Source organism: Lissotriton helveticus, chromosome 6 (assembly GCF_964261635.1).
Source record: "Lissotriton helveticus chromosome 6, aLisHel1.1, whole genome shotgun sequence".
Classification (NCBI taxonomy): Eukaryota; Metazoa; Chordata; class Amphibia; order Caudata; family Salamandridae; genus Lissotriton; species Lissotriton helveticus.
Window position 1 is genome coordinate 1,104,122,030 of NC_136067.1, and position 18,294 is coordinate 1,104,140,323.

At 47.9% G+C, this 18,294-nt stretch overlaps 1 protein-coding gene across 1 annotated transcript in view; it reads right to left on the bottom strand.

Annotated features, from left to right (window-relative positions):
* BUB1 (BUB1 mitotic checkpoint serine/threonine kinase) overlaps positions 1 to 18,294 on the bottom strand; it is an 851,273-nt gene that overhangs the window by 579,388 nt on the left and 253,591 nt on the right. Inside the window, exons 15-16 of the mRNA XM_078648762.1 lie at positions 13,973 to 14,054; positions 11,005 to 11,167 (exon numbers count right to left, since the gene is read on the bottom strand). Of these exons, the coding sequence (XP_078504888.1) occupies positions 11,005 to 11,167; positions 13,973 to 14,054 (245 nt within the window). The remainder of the gene's footprint in view (positions 1 to 11,004; positions 11,168 to 13,972; positions 14,055 to 18,294) is intronic.

The window sequence follows — 18,294 nt, forward strand, 5'->3', positions numbered from 1 at the left end:
AATATAATTTGAAACAGCCCGGACAGTGTTTCCACGAAGGGCAACGTCCAAACCACATGATTGCTGTCCTTAGATTGGCCGTAACACCCGGACCACAACCGCGTGGCATGTACTGACACCTAAAGTTGTCTAGTGGTTTTGCTAATCACATCAACCAAGAGTGCACCGGCAATTGTTCACATGAAATGAAAGCCTGGGACAATAAAGTTCGGTCCCTGGTCTCGCCGCACCACCTGTGACTACATTACCCACAATCCCAGGGCAACCAGGAAGTGCCTGCAAACCAGTGCAGCGTCCGGACGCCTGTTGCTTCAGACGCGATCGAGCCACGAAGTGTTCAGTAAGTTGCAATGATGGCGTTTTGACCCCCAACCATTGCCGCGATTGACTGCAAAAACGGACCGAGTTCACAAATGCGCCTCGCACGTTTTTGTTTCCACAGAACGGCCATAAGAAAAATTGAAAACAAACAGAGCCGCTTTTGCATACAACACGCCTGCCTCGCCCAAATCAGGTAAACAGTGCGTGTATGACTCTGTTTTCTCCTAAACAACACCTAGGACTGCAACCAACCAGTTTACGTTGTTGTCTCTCCACAGACAGGCGAGCCAGGCCAGTCCTTGAGCGCACTGTCAATCCCCAAGTAAGTCAGGGGGGTGAATGCAAAGTTGCCTGCCAGTATGCTAGACTTTGTGAATGCATTTCTGATTTTGGCATGTGCTGATGTTTTTTAGATTGGGATCACAACCCTTCCAGCTTGTTTTGTCGAGCGCAAGGTAGGTGAGGACACTTTAGTTTCGGGGGAGGGCAGTATAGTGCTTATCTTTTCCCCCCCACAATAGATTTTGTTTTTGTCATTACAGATTGGTCCTGAAGAGAACTACGCAAGAATGGTAGTTTGAAACGCGTAGACCCCGTTAATAGCCTAAAAAACTCACAATTGAATCATTAACGAGGAAATATTTGTATAGACTGTAAAAAACATTTGGCTTTTGTTGCTGGAGAGTTAATCCAGTAATTTTTCGAATCATTTATGTTTTGTTGTTAGTCTGTCTGGCTGTAGTGGATTGAGTGTTGTATGAGTGAAGATTGAATGGTGAGCAAGTTGTATTACACTGTAAATATTTAACAAGTTTGTTATCACTGTATATGATATTTGCTGTGCACTCCAGGTTTTTAATATTTGTATAATATATTGAGACATTATTTTGAAATAGAAGTGTTCAAATGAAAATGCAAAAAGATTAAAACAAACTGAATTTATTTCACTAAAAACATATTGTTTCGATCGTATGTTCATTCAACTAATGTTCTTTTTGAAAAATTAGTGGCATTTGCAACTGTTTTATTTCTTACACAAGTGTGGCAAGCAATGCCTGTGGGAGCCCATACCCAGTGGTTTTGTGTTCAATGTTTAGTGTATATCATACACAAATGTTAGGCAGACCCTTGCATGAATTAACATTGACTCCAATTGTGTCTCCCATGAAGTACTGTAGAGTAACCCCTCCCCTACAACCCTTCAGAGAAGGAGGTTACAAAAATGAGCAGTCCTTTCACAGCTGTGGTCATTCTGTTTTGAAGATGTTAGAAAAGAAATAATCAAGAGGACTGAGTCCACACTTAGAGTAGTACTCTACTACCTATTCTACTTGAATAATTCTGGAAACCTAACAAACAACAAGTCTAAAGACCAGTGACTGATTTGAGTTTTATGACGAAATAGCACACAAATTAATCATATGTTCTTGAGATGCTCAGGCCCCCAGGACTCCAAACATTTGTGTGAACTAGCTTTTCATAAACATGATAGAGAATCCGAGAATGAAGCAAGTCTGCCAGTAACCAAAAGAAATAATGAGGTCACAAAGGAGGGTACACAGTGCCAAGTGAATAGAATGCGGGTAATACTAATTTGTCTTCTTACTTTACAGGCAGAAATTCGGACAGCCTATCAATGCAGAGGAACAAGAGAGTTAATGTTAATTTCTATTTAAATAGAGGCAAATCACCTGCAGGTCTCTAAGCGCTAAAAACAAGACCCTGAACCTGGAGCCTAACATGCCTACTGAAGCTTGGCATGTTCATATGGGCTTATCCAAACACCCGAGTGAAAAGAAAGGTCTTGAGACCTTTCCTGAAAGGGAGTAAGGTGACTTCCCTGCGCAGGCTATCCAGAAGCTTATTCCAAAGCTGGGGAATCACCACTGAAAAAGCTCGCCCCCCCAGAGTTTTTGTCAAAGCGTGGGCATGGCAACAGGCTTGCCTCTGTAGATCGGAGGCATCAGCCTGGCACGTATTTCTTTAAACGTCCTTTGATGTAACCAGGTGCTGCTCCATAGAGGGCTTTATGTGCAATGCACAGACCCTTGAACCTAACCCTCTGCTTGATTGGGAGCCAGTGCAGTTGTTGTAGCAGAGGTGTGGCACGTGCTCTGGAGTTTGAAAATCAGCCTTGCTGAGTCATTCATAACCACCTGAAGTTTCCCTAATAGTTTGTCAGGTAGCCCTAAGTATACTGCGTTAATGTAATCCAGGCGCGACACAATTAGGGCACACACTATAGTACACATGGAGGAAAATAACAGCAAGAGTACAAGTCTCAGGAGTTGCCTAATAAGGCCCACACAACTCCCCACTACAGCGGTCACCTGATTATTCAATGTTAACTTGGTGTCCAGCCTGATGTTCAAGCTCTTCATAACTGGCGCTGGTGTCGGGGTAGTGCCTAGTTCTTGCGGCCAGAAGGAATTAGACCAGGGGTTAACCCCTGCAGTGATGGCAAGCACCTCAGTCTTGTCAGGGTTTACTTTCACTGAATTAGTGGTCATCCAATTCATGGTTAGCCGGAGAATATTTTGCATGTTGGACTGTGGCTATGAGGAGCGGTCAATCCGCGTGATTAACTGCATGTCGTCGGCATAGCTGAACACCTGACACTCCAATTTTCCCAGTGTTTCTACCAATGGCAGAAGGTAGATATTGAAAAGCAGGGGGAATAGCGTCAAGACCTGCGGGACCCCACATGGCAGATCACCCTTCCTGGACATACATTCCCCTGTTGGACCCTTTGTGACCGATCCTTCAGGAAGGAGGCGATCCATTGGACGACCACTCCAGTCACTCCCAGCCACCAAATACGAGCCAAAAGCTGAACATGGTTCACTGTGTAGAACGTGGCTGAGAGATCCAAAAGGATCAGAGCTGACGATTCCTTCTTGTCTGCTGCGAGCCTCAACTCATCCAGCACTGAGAGCATCACCAGCTCTGAGCTATTGTGGGCCCTGAAGCCCGCTTGTCGGGCGTGTAGCAGCTGATGTTCCTCCAGGAAGGATGACAGTGTTCTGAGCTCATATTGTTCACGTATTTTAGCCAGAAAAGGAAGTCTGGAATAAGGTTGTTAATGTCCACCCCTGCCTTCTTCAGCAGGGGGGTCACCATAGATTCCTTGAATTTGAGAGGAACATTCCCAGTTGCCAAGGAAAGGTTTAACAAGTACAGCGTCTCTGGTTCTACCATAGGGAGGGCTATTTTGAACACCCTGGGAGGGCGTTCAAATAGATCCTTATTTCAAAATTGAAATAAGTATCTTGTGATCCTTATTTCACTTTGGCCATAATGGGCGCTAAGCTGTTTGAGTCTAGAGCAGGAAACACTGCGAGGGTACCGTCCTGAAAGTCTGGTGGATCTGCCACTAAAAGAGGGCTTATGCTAGTGTTGCCTATTTCTAGGAGGATTTCTTTAACTTTGGCTAGAAAGGGGTCCTGTATTTCATTACAGTCATCCGAGTTGGCAGTCGTCCTCTGTTCCTTTTTTTGACTGAGCTCCTTAAGCACATTGAAGGTCTCCTTCTGAGTATCGATGGACTCCCTAATCTTCTGCTCATTGTACGCAGATTTCGTTGCAATAATTGATGCTTTGTAGAGAGCTAGTTTTGCTTTGTATTCCTCCTGGGCTTTCGGCCTGTATGATTTCCGCCAGTGCCTTTCGCACTGGCGGAGGGCCTGTTTTTCCCCTGTTAATTCCTTTGAATACCACGGGGCACCCTTTGCTCTATTCAATAACTTTTCCTTCCGGGTGGGAGCCACCTTGTCCATGGCTGTCCTCAACCGGCAAGTACATTTCTCATAGTCCATATCCGGGTCCCCAGACTGTTTCCCAGGGAGCATTGTCTCGTATAATGCCTCCCTCAAACTGACGTCCTCTATCTTGTGCCAGTTCCATACCGTCGTCAACACTAGAGGTAGGAGGTTTGGTCGACTAGGCACAGGGATCTTGAAACTGATCAGATAGTGGTCTGACCAGCTACATGGTCTACACTCTGTCAGTAATGCAACAGGAGGTGTAGTCCAAATGAGGTCCAAGGTATGGTTCTTCTCTTGAGGGGGAGTCTCCACAATTTTTTCAGGCCAAGCATGGTCATAGCCTCTCCAAACCTACTAGTCGCATTTTCTCTTGGGGAAAAGTTCCAGTGGTAGTTGAAGTCCCCCATTACTAACATCTGTTGGTATCTGGAACATAGATCGCTAACCAATTCCGTAAACAGATCGTTAAACGCAGGGGATGGCCGGGGTTGACGATATACTACCACCACTATCAGGTAAAAAGATTTTAATCCAATTTTAATCCCTAGGATCTCCTCCCCGCCAAGACTCTCCTCTATTATCTTCTCAATAGTCAAGGCCCTGCGGCAAAATGCTGCTCCCCCCCCCACCCCCACCGTCTTTCTTCCCCTGTCGATTGAATGTCAAGACATCATAGTCAGGGGGAAGGGAGGCCACTATATCGCACCCTGAAGCGTCATCTAGCCATGTTTCCGTTAGAGCAAGGATATCTAGCTCCTTCTCCTGGGGCAGCCCAAAGATTGAGATTATGTTTCTGAAGGGCCTCTGTGTTCAGTAAGGCAGCCCTTAAGCTAGAGGTGGCATCGGCCCCCACTCCTATGGACCTCTGAGCCAGAGTGCCAATTTTCTCTTGCCCCCCCACCCTTGTCTATTAACAGATTGTCTAGTAGAAGCCTATTTAATAATGCTGCAGGGAGGGTCGGCGTGTAAAGTGTGTCTTTTAGTTTGCAAAGTTCTTCCATGAAGTAAATCACTTTCGAACCAGAGCGCGCCCGTTTATATACATGCAGGTGAACTCCCTAGAGCGCATCAATGCGGAAATGACGTCGCTCTTTCCATCAGCATGCAGAGATTGCCGAGGGACCAACCGGAACTGGCAGTCACCTCTCTCCAGTGAGTTACCCCCAAGCAAATTCAGATTCAATTAGCCAAGTCAGAAGTAAAATGCATAGAATCACACAAAATCAATTTAAGAAATGGTTAAAAACAAAGGTAGCAGCCCGTGCTTCATTTAAAAGCACAGACACAAAAGAACAAGTTACTTACCTTCTATAACAATATATCTGTAAGAGACATATATTAGTTATGGATTCTTCACCTTAGCATTACCCCCCAGGCGTCACTGGATCTGGAGAACTTTTCTTCAGCAGTACCCCTGCGCGTCGGTAGGTGATGTCGGTCGAATCTGCGTCTGTCATTGTCGTCATGGTCGCCGGAATGATGTCACTGTATCCACTTAGACGCCGCCCCTGCGCGCGGACGTCAGCTCTTTACACGACATTCCACGCCAGCTGACCACTGGTGCACAAAAAACTAGGGCCCTGAAAACGGAGTCCCTTGCCATAAAAGTCAGCTCGCAGAACTGGGAGGACGGGTGGGGGGGGCGGGGGGAGAGGAGTCCATAACTAATATATGTCTCTTACAGATATATCATTACCGAAGGTAAGTAACTAGTTTATCTGAAAGAGACCATTAGTAATGGATTCCTCATCTTAGAATAGATACCCCAGCAATACCAACCCGGGAGGTGGATCTGCAAACTAAGTTCACACCAGAAAGTCCTGGAGAACTAAACACCCAAAGAAGCAGTCTCTCCGAACTTGGCTGTCCGGGCAGTAGTGCTTAGTAAAGGTGTGCATTGAAGCCCACGTATCTGCCTGGCAGATGTCATGAAGGGGGAATCCATGTCCCAAAGCAGTAGTGGCTGCTGACGCCCTGGGGCAATAGGCACGCGACCCCACTGGAGGTTCCTTTTTCGCTAAGGAATAGCCGATTTTGATGCAACGAACGACCCATAGAGAGCGGGTCAGTTTTTCCATAGCCCGTCCTTTCTTGGTACCCACATAGCGAACAAAGAGCTGGTTATCAACCCGGAATTGTTTTGTGCGATCCAGATAGAATGAAAGCGCACGTTTTGGATCCAGACGGTGGAGCCTCTTTAGAAGGATGCGGGGGGGAAGAAGGTGGGCAAAGTGATGGTCTGTCCTATAAGGAAAGAGGTAACCACTTTGGAAAGGAAATAAGGCCTAGTGCAAAGGACAACATTGTCCGGATGAACAGCCAGGAAAGGATGTTTGGAAGAAAGATCCTTAAGCTCACTCACCCTGTGAGCAGATGTGATGGCAACCAAAAAGGCAGTTTCAAGTGTCAGAAGTCTGAGGACAGTTATATAGCGGCTCGAAAGGAGAGCACATAAGATAGGTCAGAACCAGGTTCAAGTCCACTGGGGGATTACGAATGGAATTGGGGGAAACAAGTGAGTAATGCCCCTAAAGAAGCGATTTACAATAGGAGACTTGAAAAGAGAAGGCTGGTCAGGAAGCAGAAGAAAGGCTGAAATGGCCGAAAGATAGCCTTTGAGAGTGCCCAGAGCAGAGCCCTGCTGGGCCAAGGAAAGAATGAGAGGAGAACCTCTGAAAGGGGGCAGAAAGGGGATCCACCGCCTTTGCTGTGAACCATGCCACAAACTTGTTCCATCTACAGCCGTATACCATTTTTGGTGAAGGGACACCTGGCTGCCAAAAAACGTTACAGACTGAGGGAGGAAGGCCGAAAACTGTCACCTGTCGCCGCTCAATCTCCACGAAAGGAGGTGGAGGCTCGACAGGTTCGGGTGGAGGACCGTCCCCTGCTGCTGCGACAGAAGATCCTCCCGAAGAGGCAGTCTGACCGGAGGATCGACCATGTGTAGGAGCTCTGGATACCAGACTCTTTTTGCCCAGTCCGGGGCCACAAGAATGACTTGGGCGCGGTCACGCTGGATCTTCTTCAGCACTCTGGCAGAAGTGGTATAGGCGGAAACTCCACTCGTGACGAAAAGCGCCCTCAAGCGATTGCCGCTTTGGAACTTCTTACTTGCAGAACTGCTGACATCACATGTTCTCTTTCGTGGCGAACAGATCTAACCAAGGCTCTCTCTACTGCTGAAAGAGACCTTGCACCACCTTCGAGTGAAGACGCCATTCGTCATCGCCATTCGTGGTCTATCGTGCACCGGCGGCCGAAATAGTCCACCCTGGCAATCAGAGAACCTGCCAGGTGGTGAACCACCAGGGACATAACCTGATGTTCCAGCCACGTCCAAATGCGAAGAACGTCCTGACAGGGTCCATGACCCAACTCCGCCCAGTTTGTTGCAGTGCCACATGGCGGTGGTGTTGTCCGTGAACACCTGCACTACTCTCCTTTTGACAGAAGGAAGGAATGCCTTCAGTGCAAAACAGATCATCCAAAGCGCCAAAAAGTTGATGTGGAGCCGGGCTCCGCCTGAGACCAGAGGCCTCTAATCTCCGCCTCTCCCATGTGGTTGCCCCACCCTAGAAGTTATGCATCTGTCACCACTGTGAACTCTGGCTGGGGAAGGGATAGGGACCTCCTTTTGACCCAACAATTGTGCAGTGCCCACCGAGATCTGGACACAATCGGAAAGATTTGCCTGATGCTGTGCCCACTGGAACTTCAGGTCCCACTACAGAGCCCGCATACGACACCTGGCATAGCCCACCAGCAGGAAGCAGGAGGCCATGAGGCCCAGTAGCCTCAGGGTCATTCTGACCGAAACCAGAGATAGAAGCTGAAAGATCGAATCATAGCCCAAATATCCCAGACTCGCAGCTCGGGAGGATGAGCCCCAAACTGAGCTGTGTCCAGAACCACTCCAATGAAAAGGAGCTTCTGAGAGGGAATCAGGTGTGACTTCGGCAAGGTGAAGGTGAACCCCAGTGAATGCAGGAGGTTGGCCGTAGTCTGGAGCAGGGAAACAACAGCCTGGGGCAAGCCCACCTTTAATAGCCAGTCGTCTTAATAGGGGAAGACTGGAATTCCTGATCTGCGCAGATAAGCTGCAACCACCCCCATCACTTTCGGGAACACCCGAGGGGCGCAGTTAAGCCCAAATGGGAGCACAGTGAACTGAAAGTGTTCGTGGCCTACCGAGAACCAGAGATAAAGCCTGTGAGCCGACAGGACGGGGATGTGAAAATAAGCGTCCTGCCAGTCCAACGCTACCATCCAGTCTCCGGGGTCGAGGGCAGACAGAACCTGAGCCAATGTCAACATTTTGAACTTCTCCTTCCGGAGGAAGCGGTTTACGTTCCCGAGTTCCAAGATAGGACACAAGCCCTTGTCCTTCTTGGGCACCAGAAAGTAGTGGGAATAATAACAACAACCTACTTCTGGGACAGGAACTCGTTCGATGGCTCCCTTGGACAAAAGAGCCGTAACTTCCTGTTGGAGTAGGGCCAAGTGATCCTCTGACATGCAATGGAATTGAGGTGGCATGGATGGAGGGGTAGTCTCGAAGGGGAGGGAGTAGCCCCTCAGACTATCTGCAAAACCCACCTGTCTGACATGATGTTGAGCCAGTGGGGGAGGTGATGGCGAATCCTGCCGTCCACTGGTGAATGCTGGCCCTGAAAGGTCAGACAAGGAGAGCTTGGAGGCTGCTGCAAAGGGGGCGCTGCTGTAGTGACCTGCCTTGTGGCCTCTAGAATTACTGCGGTGGGTCCCACGTCCCCCGCTGCGCAGAGGCTGGGCAGCTGGTGCAGGCCTGTGGCTTTGGACAGAATGTGGCGGGGCACCCCTTCTGTAGCCACACAAGGGGCAAAAAGCAGACTGTGCAAGGCGAGGAGTGGAAGCGAGGACCAAGGACCTAGCCGTAGCCCTGGAGTCTTTAAAGCGCCAAAGTGCGTTGTCTGCTTTGTCGCCAAACAAGCGACGGCCATCAAACAGCATGTCCAAAAGTGTAGCTGTGACATCACCCGAAATGCCAGTGGACCTCAGCCAGGCGTAGCGTCTCAGGGCTACTGACGTTGAAATCGTCCTGCCCAGCGAGTCGGCGGTGTCCAGCCCACATCTTATGGCCAACTTTGCTGTGTCTCTCCCTTCGGTAACTGCATGGGCAACCACGGTTCGGGCCTCCTCCGGACACCGTGGCAGCACCAGCGCAACCGTGTCCCACACAGAGTGGGAGTAACGGCCCAAGAGACATGCGGTGTTCACCAACCACAGTCCTAAGCTGAAGGAAGAAAACATTTTCTTCCCAAGTTGGTCCAGCTTCTTGGATTCCCTATCAGGTGGTGCGGTAGGGAATACACCCTTGGAAGTCGAGGCTTGGACCACCAAGCTCTCAGGGGTGGGGTGTTGGGAGAGGAAAATGAGGTTGACCAGAGCCGGGCGGTAGGGTTGGGCAATCATCCTATCCACAGGAGCTCCTGTTTTGGGCTTGGACCAAGTGCCCATAAGGATGTCTGTGAGGGCCTCATTGAACTGCAGCAGAGGCTTCGAAGAGGCTGCTGCCAGTTAAAGCACCTCAGTCAGGCGGTTAGTCCTAACCGCCACCATAGAAAGCTCATGGTTTAAGGACTCAGCGGCCCTACGCAAAACCACTGCGTATGATGCACTCTCCTCCGTAGCCATAGTAGGGGGAGAAAGCATGCCACGGTCTTAATAAGTGTGCAGACCACTGGCTTCACCCAACTCCTCTCTCCAGTCTGGTTCTTCCACCTGGTCTGCCAAAGGGTCGACAGACCCCTCCCAGTCCTCCTCACCCTACCCTGGTAGCCACTCAGGGCAATAGGGAACACCAGGGGAGAACAGGGGGACAAAAGTACCGTCGGTGCCGGTCCCGACGTCGGGTGACATCAGTCCGGCTCAGTGTCCACATCGATGGGGAGGCTGGGGTCGACATCAGTTGGGGACACAACTGGCGACGGAGGGAGCAGAGGTGTCGCCCCTGGATTCAGCACAAGAAGAGGTGTCACAAGGCCGACCGGCGCTGATCCAGGCCTGGATCCCTGCGGTGCCGAAGTCGAAGCCGCCGGCATCGAAGGCCTATAGCCCCCCAGCCAAGTCCGCAGGGCCCGACGGTGCACTTGCAGAGTCGGACTGCCCAAAAATTGAGTGGAGGGCTTTGAAAAAGCTACAAAGTTGGGCAGGGGTCGCCCCGGCTCCCGGAAAGGGAGGGAAGCTCGGAGCCAATCCAACAGGCTCTGCGGGCGGAGCAGGACGACTACCATCTGCATCCAGCGTCACATCGGCCAACGGACGGGGAGAACGCGAACAGTGGCAGTGCTTTTTCGCCTTCTTTTTGTGCTTCGGCGAAGAGTGGTGGTGATGGCTCTGCGACCAGTCCAACGACCTCCCTCTCGACCGGGACCGCGAGCAGCACGGAGCACAACTTTAGGTCATGGTCGCACTCCATGCACCAGAAAACATACAAGTTGGGGGTCTGTCACCGACATCAGCTTGTGGCAGGAGCCACAAGGCTTAAAGCCAGTCCGCCGAGATGACATCCCTGTGCACCAGGAGTTAAAAGACTTGAAAAAAAGAAGTCGACAATAGTCATTAAAAGAGTCAAAAAATGACTCAAGGTACTGCTGTCTCCGGATCTGAGCTAGCTGGCGCGGTGAAAGAAAGAACGGACGTCTGCAAACAGGGGGGGTGTCTAAGTAGATACTGTGACGTCATTCTGGCAACCACATCATCAATGGCAAACAACGCCACCTACCGACATGCAGGGGTACTGCAGAAGAAAAATTCTCAAGATCCAGTCTGACGCCTGGGGGAAATTCTACGGTGAGGAATTCATAACTAATGGTCTCCTTCAGATCTTACCTACGGCACAACTGCAAGTTCTTATGCTACCAGAGTCGCATCTTACCTTTATCTTCTAAAGCTTGTTGTGACTGTCCAAAGAATGGCATTGTGGACAGATTGGAATTCTCTTTGAAGGCTCCAGGAAAGACAGTGGTGGAAGACACAGTTGCACTGTTCCCAAGAACATCAAGATTGCCACTGCATGATTCAGCTCTATGAACTTCATCCTATGCAAGAAATATGATTGCATGTTAGCCTTGGACATTTTTACATGTCAATAGTCTACTCAACTTTAAAGCTCTGCTGAAATAGGGACTTGAAGGTGGCAGTGGGGACAAACTAATGGACAAATGGAGCATGGCACAAAGCTGATTATGTATATACATATTCACATATAAAAAGTACTGTTTGATATGTACGGTTGTGTATATATGTAACGTATAGAGATGGATTAAAGGTTCTAAAATGTGATTTCAACAGAGAGGTGTAATGAAGAGTCTATTGCAGAAATATTTCAAACAAAAAAATATAGAGAAATGTAATTAAAAGGAACCCTTGAAAAACATGAAAGGCCCGGCAGAAACTATTTTGCTAGTGTTTTATATTTGCATTTGTTAATCCAGACATACAGCCGCAAACCTGCTATATCAGTATGGGTCTCTTCCGTCGGTGCCTGCAAGGCTTGGAGGTGAAGCTTGAGGCACTGTGTCTAAGAAGCATTTTAACATTTAAAGCTAGAGGCTCACAATGTGGAAGAAGAGTGAGTTAATGGATCATGTAAAAACTTTTTTCACGTAGAACGTCACTATAGCTGACCTTAATTATTTTTTAGAAGCAAGGAAATGATAACCTGGATAAACAACCCCATGGATTTACATCCTGACTTGAATACTGGGGCACAGATGTTTGATACACTGATTCAGACACACCAACATAGAATTGGGTCACGGTAAGCCATCGAAGTAAAAAAACATGATATCCTGATCGTGTTATCTTGCTCTCTCATAGCTTCTGAAGTCTGGTTGTCCAGTAAGCCTTAAGGACTCAGCATATTAATTCTCTCCCAGGCCTTAACATTGAAAAGCAAGGCTCATTTTGTTAAAAAATGAAACATCCCAAAAAGCAACTAAAATGATAAAATATCAGTTATCCAGTATCTTGAAATGAATTAAAGGAGTTGTGTGTCTCAGAGTACGATTAACATGGATAGAAGAGCCAAAATTGAACAATGACATGAGCCAGAATTGAACAATGACATGAGCTTAAGCCAGAATTTAACAAGGACATGAGCCAGAATTTAACAAGGACATGAGCCAGAATTTAACAAAGATATGAGCCAGAATTTAATAAGGACATGAGCCAGAATTTAACAAAGATATGAGCCAGAATTTAACAAGGACATGAGCCAGAATTTAACAAAGATATGAGCTAGAATTTAACAAGGACATGAGCCAGAATTTAACAAGGACATGAGCCAGAATTTAACAAGGACATGAGCCAGAATTTAACAAGGACATGAGCCAGAATTTAACAAGGACATGAGCCAGAATTTAACAAGGGCATGAGCCAGAATTTAACAAGGACATGAGCCAGAATTTAACAAAGATATGAGCCAGAATTTAACAAAGATATGAGCCAGAATTTACAGCTACAGGCCTTGGGTTAGAAGTCTGTGCAAAGCACACCATTCAACTCGGTCCTGTATTTAGTTCAGCTTTGCAGCAGAGCCTTGTGAATTAAGAGCCAGGGTCCTCTGTCAATGCAAACTTGAGAAAGTGACGAGGAATATGGGCTGCATTTAACAGCAATCACAGTCTTCGTAGTCTGCGAACCACCATCCCTGTGAAGGCCTCCAATCTATACACATAGGGGGTAAAAGAATTACGCCAGCCAAATGTGCTTAATTTCAGCAATTTCTCATTTCTTATGCAAAATTCCACCAATTTACCACGAACAGAAGGTAAGCAGCTGTTCTCTGTTTTTGTATTATTGCACCAAAATTGACATTAAGACACATTTTATGGAAACATAGCATAAAATGACATTTGCATTTCCTGCAATTTTGCCGAAATTTTGCGTAATTGCGCAAAAGCTAATTTTGCACACCCTACTCCAATAGTAGTGTGAATTTGCAACCTATTGCTTTAATATTTATAATGTGGACCAGGTTGCAACAGGCTGATTTGAAATTTTACGATCCAAACTATTAGTACTTGTCAGTTCTTTAAATTCTTTGTCGACTAGTAAATGGCAATATGTACCAAAGTGTCTGTCGTTCTCCACACACTCCTTTGCACATGGAAAATATAAGCTTGTTGTCCCAGAGGTGACATCACTGTCAGGTGCTGGTACTTTATTTGTAGGGTCAGACTGATTTGCATATGGCCATGTCTGAACTGGGGTGGCAGAGTGAGCTTAAGAACGGTGATGGATTAAACCCAGATCTTTTGACTGGGTGTGAGTGTTTGATTGGTTCAGATGCTCCGTCCATCACTACCCCCTTTTGTACCGCTTTGTTCGCCATACGTTTGGCAGGGTATGCTCAGAAACCGGTCCTAGGAAGCTTGTTTCCGGTCCAGGGAAGGCATGGCTTGGCAGTTCGGGCTGGACTGTTCCCATGAGGCACAGGGTCAGACTGATTTGCATATGGCCATGTCTGAACTGGGGTGGCAGAGTAGGCTAAAGAACGGTGATGGATTAAACCCAGATCTTTTGACTGGGTGTGAGTGTTTGATTGGTTCAGATGCTCCGTCCATCACCACCCCCTTTTGTACCGCTTTGGTACTTTATTTGTGCCACATAATACATGAGAGGAGCAAACGAAAATAGAGATGGCACACGGAGCAATAGCCTTTTAGGGTCTTCCAGTTCTCAAGTCAGAGAAGTTGCCTCGGAAGAAAACTAATCAGATTGACAGGAGGTTATGAGTGTTGTACAGTAACGAAGAAATATTCATGGGTGCAATTTAATTTTAAATGGTTTTGCAAAGTAGTCCAAGCATGACATTTTCTTCCAAACAATAGTGTGCTTACCTCTGGCTTTAGAGCAAGGCCTGTGACAGGGCGTTCTCCAAAAGCTTTCACTTCGATTGTTTTTTTCCCAATCTGTAAAAGGCTAAGAAATAGATATCCATTAGAAGTTTGTGTGCAGTTTACATCCGATCACACAAGCAGATGAATTGAGCTATAACAAATTAACTGACCAACTAATTTATGGTATCCAAAATATTGGATCGTCGCATATTCTAATTTTACCTCGTTATGCATGAGGCAACAAGGTTAGATTTTTAAAGCAATTTTTAAGTTATAAGCAGAATTAAAACAAAAAAGAACACTTCTCTCGTAGCAAGAAACAAAATAGTGAGGATTGTTCTCACTCCTCAGTAGCACAGTCAAATATACTTTTATTGGATTTCATAAAAAATCATAAAAGAGTTGGAAAACCATCATTAAAAAAAGAATGCAAGAAATGGACATGTTAAAAATTTGGGTTAAAAAGTGAAAAGTCAAGAAGATAGTTCTGCGAGCAGTTGACACTGATTGAGTTAAAAAAGTTAGGACATAGTGTCAAGGAAAAATAAATAGGAAAATGTATAGACTGTATATACTAGGGCAACTTAAGTTAGTTCACTTTTATTGGCCAGTTCTTTTACCGCAATTTTCAGGAATTTTATGGCTCTACAAGACAGTTGGATCAATGACCCTCCAAGACATTGAATGACTGAGGCTCTGCAAGTTCTGATTTGTTCCTACTTTAAGACTTCCCGAAGGACCATTTTTCAGATTTGTAATAGGAAGGGGAAGACACAAATTAGGTGCAATAATGACTCGTTCCCTTGTCCGCACAGGCAGCATTCCTTGGATTGCCAGGAATATTTCCATTTTGGAGTCAGATCTCTTGTTGGGAACGACCCTAGCCGCAGCAGCGTCAAGTAATGCTTTTTCTGCAAAGAAAAGTGATCCAACAAGTATGGTTGAGGTTTCAGCATCTGATATCCTTGAATCACTGTCCATGCATGATGTTTCTTTGAAAGTTAGTAAAGATATCAGTTTTATTGTTTTGTTCGCTTAGGATTTGAAGGTGGAGTACATTGTGAGGGTGAGCCAGGGCCTCCTCCAGCTGTAATGCCGAGAGGGATTCCTTTAGAACTTTAATAATTGAGTTGTTAAGCCCGGCTTGTTTTACAATGTCTACCCAATAATGAGGGGCTAGAGTGTTGTGGTCAGCATCCCTCATCCTCCAATAGTACTTCACTAGTGCACCTTGTCTGACAGAAATCAGATTTTTAAAGCCATATTCTGGTTGGATTTGAGCTTGTGAAATGGCTCTTGGGACTGAAAACAGTCTCTAGAAAAAAGTGGATTGTACTGTGTTTAGAACTGTGGAGTCTTTGAGATTCCAAATTTCTGAGCCGTGTGATATGGAGGATAGAAGTTTAGCTGCACTGACTTAACAGGTGCCCGGTAGAGCAGCCTATGAGCTTATTGTTTGGTATTTTAAATGTGAACTGCAGTGGTTTAGCTTTCGTATGTCCTTAATCGATGTGTGGATTATAATTGCGGTTACGATCTATTTGAAATCCTAGGTATTTATACGAATCCACCTGGGTCAAGAGTTGCTCATCCAGTTTCCAAATGAATTTGCAGATTTTCGTTATTTTGAAATGTTTGGAGAAACACAACACCTTGTTTTTTTGATGGTTGATAGTAAGACCGATGCGAAAAGGCTCCTAAACTGGTAATTAGTCGCTGCAGGCCTACTGGTGTTTGTGCTAATAAGCCGATATCGCCCGCATATTGGAGACAAGGTGTGAGTATGTTGCCCAATTTTGGGGGGGTCTGATTGAATTGACCGAAGATGGTAGTCGAGGTCGGCAATGTAGATGTTAAATAGGCAGGCGGCTAACACACACCCTTGTTTTAGCCCGTTGAGAGTTGGTATCTTGTTGGTAATACTACGCCCGTCGCCTTTCCTGATTTGAACCCAAGTTTGTGAGTACAGGTTAATTATGGCCTCCGGGGGGGGGGGGGGGGGGGGGGGGGGGCAGAGCTTGCTCGAGACCAAGATGGACGCTTGAGTCTCGAGCTCCGTAAAGCTGGCTAAAGATCCTTCAAAATCCTGAGCCCGGACACAGATGGGGACATAAATTCACAGCGGTTGAGCTGAGTAAGGCTTCTGAGCTCCTCCGATCGCACAACAGCAAGAAACTATAGGCGCTGTAATCGGCTCGAGGGGAGACAATCCGGAGCGCTGCTGGGTTCAGGAGCATCGGCCTAGATTTGGAGACCTGCCCCGCGGCGTCGCCCTGCGTGTGGCTGGGCCCTGCGCGCTGGTGGCCCGGAGAAGCGGAGATCCTTTGCGGAGCAGGGCGGAACGAGGGTCTCGCCCGTCGGGTCGGCGGCTGGAGACTAGACTGCGGGGGAGAGACTGGTTACGGCTGGAGCCTGGATGCCTGCATGAGAGGAGTGTGGCCTAATCCCGGAGCATGACTGGCTGACCGCTCTTGAGGAGTCCTTCATAGGGGTGAGGATGCAGGAAGGGCGCACGTGAGCGCTGCATTGGAAGTCACATGACGCAGTAGGCGAATCCGGAGTGGCGGTACACAGAGGCCCCCGGGTAAGACACCTGTGCGGAGGGACCTGGATGTGAAGCTAGGCAGAGCTGTTTGAGTGCAACTGAGCACCTAGTGATCTGCGCCATTTACCTGCAGTGTGCACGGGACCAGTCCTGGAGGCGACGACTGGTGCACTACACGCGGCCCCAAGTTGCACGGAGCAGCTGGCGGAGAGCGGGACGCGTATGAGCCTGGAACTTAGAAGCGGTGGCAGGATGGGGAAACCGGACCGCGTTCAGTCCAAACTCCCATTTGTGCAAAAGAGTGCAAAATCAAAAGATAAGGCTACTGAGGACGGTAGCAGGTCCTCCTCCCCGGTGGAACAAGAACAGGACATTAAAAGCCTCTTGATGTCCATGGAAAAGGGGCTGCAGGAAGGTATATCGTCGCTGGGGGCCAAGATGGACGCGATGACGTACAGACTGGACAGAATGGGCGAACGACTCGACAAGCAGGCGGAACGCCTTGACATATAGGAGAGGAGGATCACGGAGGTCGAGGAAGCGCAAACCACCATCGACGCTGGTCAAAAGCAATTGGGAAGGGTGATACAGCTGCTTCAAGATAAGACCGAAGACTTGGAGGCACGTTTTCGGCGCTGTAATGTGCGCATCGTGGGACTTCCTGAAACGACCCACAATGGTAAGATGGAAACATTCATAGAGCAGCTACTAACGACCTTGATAGGGGCGGAGGTCTTCTCCAACATGTTCATCATTGAGAGGGCACACCGTTCGTTGGCGCCGCAACCAAAACCAGGGGCCCGCCGCGACCGATAATCTCAAAGTTCCTTAACTATAGGGACAGAGATGCGGCCCTACGAGTAGTCCGAGAAAAGCAGACGCTGACATATGAAGGCTCAAACCTCTCCCTGTACCCAGACTTTACTGCCAGGGTTCAGGAGGCAAGGAAACACTTTATACCGATGAAGAAACAACTGCGGGACCAAGGCCTGGAATATGGGAGGCTCTACCCGGCAAGCTTAAGGTCAACAAAGACGGTCAGTCGCAGATCTTTACGGACCCGAGAGCGTTGCAGAAGGCACTGAAGGACTGGGCGAGAGGGCAGAGGAAAACCCCGGACCTTGAAATAGCCGACTGTGCCAGCGGTGGTGGCTTGGAAGATCAGGACTGAGTGACTAGGAGTGCAGGTACTAGGTTATTATGGGGGCGGAGACTGGAGCAAATGCTGAACAGGGAGAACGATAGGTTAGGAGCTGTCTATGTTGGGAATCTCCCCTGGTGTGGACAGGACAGATGGTTGAAGGCTGGAGCTGACGAGGCGAGTGTCAAGCACTGAGATTGTATTGTTTCATTGGCCGCCGGAATTAATCAACCTCCACCCGCATGTGGTGACACTGAGGGGGGCGGGGGGGAGCTAGTTGGGAGGGGGGAGGGGGATGGGTTGGCCTGGGATTTGGATGTATCGCGACCTAGTTGGGGGTGCTACCAGTGAACACGGTGGTCCATTATGGTTTGTGGCATTGGTTTATGTAAATGGCGCCTGACGGCTCGGAGGTAGATAATCGTAAGGAGGCACTTAGAGCAATAACGTGGAATGTTTGAGGGCTGAATGATTTTAGGAAACTACGTAAAGTTTTGAACTATTTGCAGAGACATCACATAGATTTAGCGCGGTTACAAGAGACGCACTTGCCCGAAAACATCCCAAGGTTGCAGGCTAGAGGCCTGAAGGGCCAGAATAACGCAGCAGGCTTCACAACACACGCGAGAGGTGTAC